The 6,210-nt window shown below is 34.6% G+C and overlaps 1 protein-coding gene across 1 annotated transcript; it reads right to left on the bottom strand.

Annotated features, from left to right (window-relative positions):
• Positions 1-3,130: 3,130 nt before the first annotated feature.
• On the bottom strand, positions 3,131-5,885 carry LOC133177027 (Ig-like V-type domain-containing protein FAM187A). Its single transcript, XM_061312111.1, has 2 exons — positions 4,912-5,885; positions 3,131-3,975 (listed from the first exon to the last, which is right to left on the bottom strand). The coding sequence occupies exons 1-2, from the start codon at positions 5,883-5,885 to the stop codon at positions 3,555-3,557; spliced, it is 1,395 nt and encodes a 464-aa protein (XP_061168095.1). The 3' UTR covers positions 3,131-3,554.
• Positions 5,886-6,210: the final 325 nt, after the last annotated feature.

The raw sequence follows: 6,210 nt of genomic DNA, 5'->3' as shown, positions 1-6,210 counted from the left end.
TTGACGTTCATCCAATCCACTGCCAAATGTCTTTGTTTAAATTGTTCAACATCATTCCATGCAAGCATCACTTTTCGACGCTATCGAGGACTTTTTTGTGGAATAATTGCATTAAGCAACAACTGACTAAGCCAATAAACGTCATGGGTTACTTCGACATTATTGGTGATGGCTGAAATATCATCAATATTGATAATAATTGAGGATGATTGTTTTGAATTTTCCTCTTTGCTTTGACTAACAATTAAACTGTTAAAAATCGGTAAGAATGTTTTGTTTGGTCAAGCACCTAATGCTATTTAACCCCAGGAATATGACCATGTGCTACTTTATTCTCAACTTTTTCTCTACCATGAAGATTTTTTCCCATTTATTTCTCTGTTTTAAAAGATAATACTTGCTACTGTTTCCAGAATGACTCGTTAATGGTTTTAAAAATATCAGATTACCTTCAAATCCTATGATGATTTTTTTTAAAAAAAATCATCATTTAATTTTTTTGATCACCATGCAAGCGAATAAATATATAATCCAAAGAATCCCTCACTTTTATTATGGTACTATCAATCACCACAATCACGAAAACAAATTTTTACTAACTTCGCTTTCAAAATCAATACAAGAATTTTCAAATTGTAATTACTTTACGTCAAAATAAAATTACCTGTGCCGATACTTATCTTGGATAAATGGGACACCTTATTTATTTTTTTTTTTTTTTTTTATGATTTTCAAACACAGTGTGAAGAAATGCTAATGTATCACACATATTGGTCATGTAGATGCCCAATTTAATTCAATTGAACCAACTGTCCTTGAAGGACACGGTCTATTCTGAGAACAAGATGTGTGGTTTTTTTTTCTCCAAAGGAGAATATCAATACCAGTCCAAGACAAGAATAGAAGACACTTTGCGTGCGAAAGAGAGAGCAGTATAATGAAATTTCACAGGAATTTTGGGGTAATTGAATATTTTCTAGATCGAATTTCTGGAAATGCAGTGGTTAATGGAACAAGATCGAAGTGACATTTCGTAAAAACAATTATTTAATTACACAAAACCCTTATTTTAAACAAAAGACTGTCGTCAAATTACATCTCACCCAATCCCAAACTTCTTCTATAAAGCCCCGCAAATCTGTACAGCATCAATCACATGTATTAGGTTTACAAGTAATACTGAAACTGACACGTTTTCGGGCCGTGTATGTTTACCCATTTCAAACCTCCTGTTCTGTCATTGTCCTAACCTTGAGGAATACTAGAACAGTTTCGAGCCTTCCGATACTGAATGACGTTGTATAACCGTGTTACAGATCGACTTTGAACTTCCATTCTTTTTAACTATTTTTTAGAAAGAGATTTAGTAATTGTAGAATTGCCTGGTACTTGCAGACTTCTATAACTCCATCTTACAACCTCTCAACAGAATTGAAAATTTGGGTAGCAAAAGCAAAAATTAAAAAAAAATATAGTCAAGGCTCCATTTTACCATTTTAAGAACAATTACATGTACAACAATTTTTCATTTATGGAATTACGCCTATGTAGGTATGTACCCTATAACACCCCCCCCCCCCCCCAACACACACTCGCGCACCAACCATAAAATTACTCCATGTCAACAAGTCTTCCAGGAAAGATTCTGTTGTTAACGATGTATTTTAGGGGTTCACATCTAATATAAATGTTGGATTGATAGTTCAGTTTTGACTAACAGGAAGTATTCCCTGAGTGCTTTTTTCTATGAAAACTTTTGAACTTCGTAAAGAACAAGAAAAATATGTCCATTTAATTTTGACACCGTCTTGAGCTTGAATATCTAAAAATAAAAACAACAAGATGTGTTTGTGAAACACCGATGCCCCCGTATTGCAGCTAATGGAGAAGGTCAAAGTTTCTGAAATGCAAGTCAAACTCCAGGTCAAAAGTTGGTACCCCAAGAAAGGCCTTGTCTTAAGGAATATACCTGTGAAATATGAAAGCCCTAACACCAACCGTTGAAAAGTTATGGCGAAGGTTAAAGTTTTTCAAAAGTTAGTTAACATCAAGGTCAAGGTCAAATTGTGCCCAAGGGAAGGTCGCGTCACAAGGAATACACATGTACGTGAAATATGAAAGCCCTAGAACCAAATGTTCAAATGTTATGGCCAAGGTGAAAGTTTTTTTTAAAGAAAGTCAAACTCCAAGGTCAAGGTAAAAATTGTTGGTATCCAAAGGAAGAACTTGTCAAAAGCAATACATGTGAAGAATGAAAGCCTTAGCACCCATTGTTCAAAAGTTATGACCAAGGTTAAAGTTTTTCAAAAGTAGGTCAAACGGTCAAGGTCAAAGGGTAAAAATTGTTGGTATTCAAAGGAAGGTCTTGTCACAAGGAATACACATGTGAAGAATGAAAGCCCTAGCACCAACTGTTCAAAATTATGGCCAAGGTTAACGTTTTTTTCACAGGAGGTCAAACTCCAATGTCAAGGATCAAAGTTGTTGGTATCCATAAAAAGGTCTTGTCATAATGAATACATATGTAAAGTATGAAAACCCTAGCACCAACTGTTCAAAAGGTATGACCAAGGTTAACGTTTTTTCAAAAGTAGGTCAAACTCCAAGGACAAACGGACAAAGTTGTTGGTATCCAAAGAAAGGTCTTGTCACAAGGTATACACATGTGAAGTTTGAAAGCCCTAGCACCAATTATTCAAAAGTTATGGCAAAGGTCAAAGTCTGATAAAATTTAGCAAAAGTGGGTCAAACTCCAAGGTCAAAAGGTCAAATTTGATGGTACCCAAAGAAAGGTCTTGTCACATGGAATACACAATCATGTGAAGTATGAAAGCCATAGCTCCAACCAATCAAAAGTTATGGGCAAGGTTAAAGTTTTTGCAGACAAACAGATAGACAGACAGACGGACGGACAGGGCAAAAACTATATGCCCCCGAGTCTTCGATTACGAGGGCATAAAAATTGTAATTTGCATGCATTATAAACGAATTTAATGAAGCTATAGCATACTGAGCTATACAATTCAATTATTCGTCATAAAGTTACATTTTTATTGGAGTTGTCAAGCTACAAGACCGTTCGGTATAATTGATTAATCGAATTAAATGTATACAAATGACAATTTATCCATTTAATTGTACATGTATTTAATCAGTATAATAAAATAAAAACATTTTATTGACTTCGATTAAAATATCTTAGTCCGTTTCATGCAAATAGCCAACGTAGCGGTGAAATATCATTAGTCAATCAAAAGTATTGTGCTAATAAACCCACTTTTGATTGTCTAAGGTGAATTTTTAATAAAGAGTAGATTAAATATTAAAAAAATACATCTAGATAGCATTTCTACATTGATTGAATATACTTGTACTTGTTTTACATACTTATGCTACTTCATTTTTTTTTTTTTTTTTTTTTTTTTTTTTTTTTGCAAATTCCCAAAACTTAGATATATTTTCTCGTTAAAAAGAATTTTGCAGGAATCAATGGAACTTAAATACTAGTAAAGATATCTATATCTAGTACATGTAGGCCTATCTTTTTTTCAAATTCACTTCTTTCTCTTTTTCTTCTTCCTTCCTTTACAAACAGTACATATCAAAATACATGAAATAGAAAAAATAGTCAGACCAAGCCCGGTAAGAGTGATGTATTCTTTTATCTTTATGTCGTTATAAGCCTCATGGACGATCACTTTAATGGTTGCTAAATGAACAGTTGAGCTCCAGCAGTTGTATGGTGCTGTGTCGGTCATGCGCAGGCGCCGGATGTGCAGTCTGTTTATAGTATCAATGAACACTCGTCCTCTGGTTTGTCGTCTTATTGTCAGGGGATTTAAGACAATTGTGTTATTTTGCCATCGTATCAAAGCCTTGGACTTCTGACTTTTTGGACATTTAAGAATAAGATGTTTGTTTACAGGTTCGTAAAGAACTTTGCGCACGACCATAGGTGGGAGAGTCGGTGGCTTTCTAAAACACCAGAAAAAAATGGAAAACAAATATAGTTGTACTCAAGTCATTCTCTCCACAGCAATCCTTTCTTTATATCACTTAAATTATCGTTTTAAACAGATACAATTTGTTTGCTGATGCTGTTCATCAAGAAATAGAAAGTTTAAGTAAGGATTTTTTTTTCTTTGTAAATAATCAATAATAATACCTTTCATAGTTTTTTTTTTTGTTCTTATTTTAGAATTAATCTTTAAAAAATCAACAGGAATATAAAAATTATCCTAACGGAATATTTTAGAACTTTGGTATACATAAGTACCTGCCGATAATTAATCACATATTGACTGATTATCACACAAGATGCCAATTTTATATCTTTTCTAGCATCTGGCAGACATGCAATGATACAGCTTGTATATTTTTCTAAAGTTATTCAAAATTACGTTGCTTGAAAAGGTGTTTGTATCGAATATGTATTATTTAGAGAACGAGACGGGTTCTGTATCGTAAATGCTGTGATGTAAACCACATTCAATTAGGCCTAAGGTATTTTTCCGAGCTTGCCGGAAAAGCCCGAGAAGTCCGAAATATCTGACGTTTTCCAAGCGTTTTTTACGGTTTTAAAATTTTCCTAGCACGTCAAATAACAAAATCGCAAAAAAGCCTGGAAAACGTCAGTTATTTCGGATTAAAGCCCGAGAAGATGCAATTGTGCAGGCAGCGGAATTTACAAAATATGATGGATTCCTTTCCGATCATGGAAATACGATATTTTTAAAAACTATTTACATGTATTTCAGCGATTTTTTAAAATTCAAATCCATGTATTCAGACAGACAAACATACAATACACAAAATACACCATCAAGAAGCCGAACCCCTATGTACTTAATCACACAGGCGAAAAATATTAGTTTAAGAAATAAAAACTTTGTTTTAAGAAAAATGGCTTACTTGAGTGAGTAAAATCCAGCCTCTACTGTTTCAATAACTTTGCCATTCTTGTCTTTGATGAGAGTATAACCCGGCGTTGTTGGACAATTCTTGTAACAGTCTGCCAAACAGACCTCGCTACGCCTCATTTTGATACGCTTCACTGAAGCCAGATCTTTAGACAGCACGGTTGACCGACAAGGCACACCACTGGGATAAAGGTCGAGTACTGGAAGGTCATAGGGCAAAACAGGAAGATTCTTATCTATTTTATTGACCATGCACAAACCCACCCTCCGTTTGATACTTTTTTTGTTACAATCCTGACAGTCAGTCCATTCAGACCAAGCTGTGAATGTTCTGATGTTGCGATCCTTGAGCCAATATTCTCCAAGAAACTTGTCTTTTCCCTGCGCAATATCTTCGTATTTCGTCGTCTTAAGTCGTTCTTTGAATAACACATCAAGTTGATAGATTTCCTCATATTCTCTGTAGTAGGTGTTTATGCAAAAATACTGACCTGCATCCAGAACATCCACTGCATCAAAGATAAGATCACGAGTACTCTTGTCAATTTTAACTCGTCCATTTTCGTGATCAACGAATACAAAATCGGAGTCTTGCCGTCGAAGTTGTTGCCAGTCTATTATCTGCAGCTTGGCAAAGTCTTGGTCAGGTCGTTGGCACAGATTGCAACTAAGTCTTACACTTTGGCCCTCTAACACTAACAACCCCCGAATCGTATTTTTTCCTTCGTTTCTTTCTTCCTCTCGCTTCTTCAAACATTTTTCGTACTCTTTAAATTGTTCCTCAACCATCTCTTTCTGATTTTTCTTGTGATACACAAATACATTTCTCTTAACCCTAGAATACATTGGTTCTCCTTCAAGTCCATTAATTTTACGCAGTAAATCTTTCAAACCTGGTTCTGTAAAATGCTTTTCTTTAAATGCGTGCACATTCATTAAAATACCCAGAATTATCAAGATATGCATTTTACTACAACTTCGGTGTTTTTATATATACTGGCATGGTAAAAATGACGTCATATTGTGTTACGTCATACATCAATGCTTAATCTGAATGTGTCAGACTATGCCATATACGGATGCTCGACATACTATGTCTACTCTACATTATTGGTCCTAAGGAAAAATATAACTATCTTCCTAGTAGTTAACGATTTCAAATCCACGAGTAGTCTTTCTTGGCATGGCTTACTTTTAATTTATAGAAGGGTATTCTATCATCATGATTGAAAATTTTACTGGGCAGTCAAGCCATGGGTCCAAGTGTTAATGCGATGCTTAGAACTACCTT

The sequence above is a fragment of the Saccostrea echinata genome, unplaced genomic scaffold (genome assembly GCF_033153115.1).
Source record: "Saccostrea echinata isolate AGI-Se365-2 ecotype Australia unplaced genomic scaffold, CSIRO_AGI_Sech_v1 ptg000086l, whole genome shotgun sequence".
Taxonomy (NCBI): domain Eukaryota; kingdom Metazoa; phylum Mollusca; class Bivalvia; order Ostreida; family Ostreidae; genus Saccostrea; species Saccostrea echinata.
The sequence above is the reverse complement of the archived record's forward strand: the minus strand, read 5'-3'. Positions and strand labels throughout refer to the sequence as shown.

Excerpts from the sequence above, each read along its gene's own strand:
- LOC133177027 (XM_061312111.1), bottom strand. The coding sequence starts at position 5,885 with ATGCATATCTTGATAATTCTGGGTATTTTAATGAATGTGCACGCATTT. Across the intron at positions 3,976-4,911 it reads GCTGGATTTTACTCACTCAA|AAAGCCACCGACTCTCCCAC; the intron begins GTAAGCCATTTT and ends CTGGTGTTTTAG.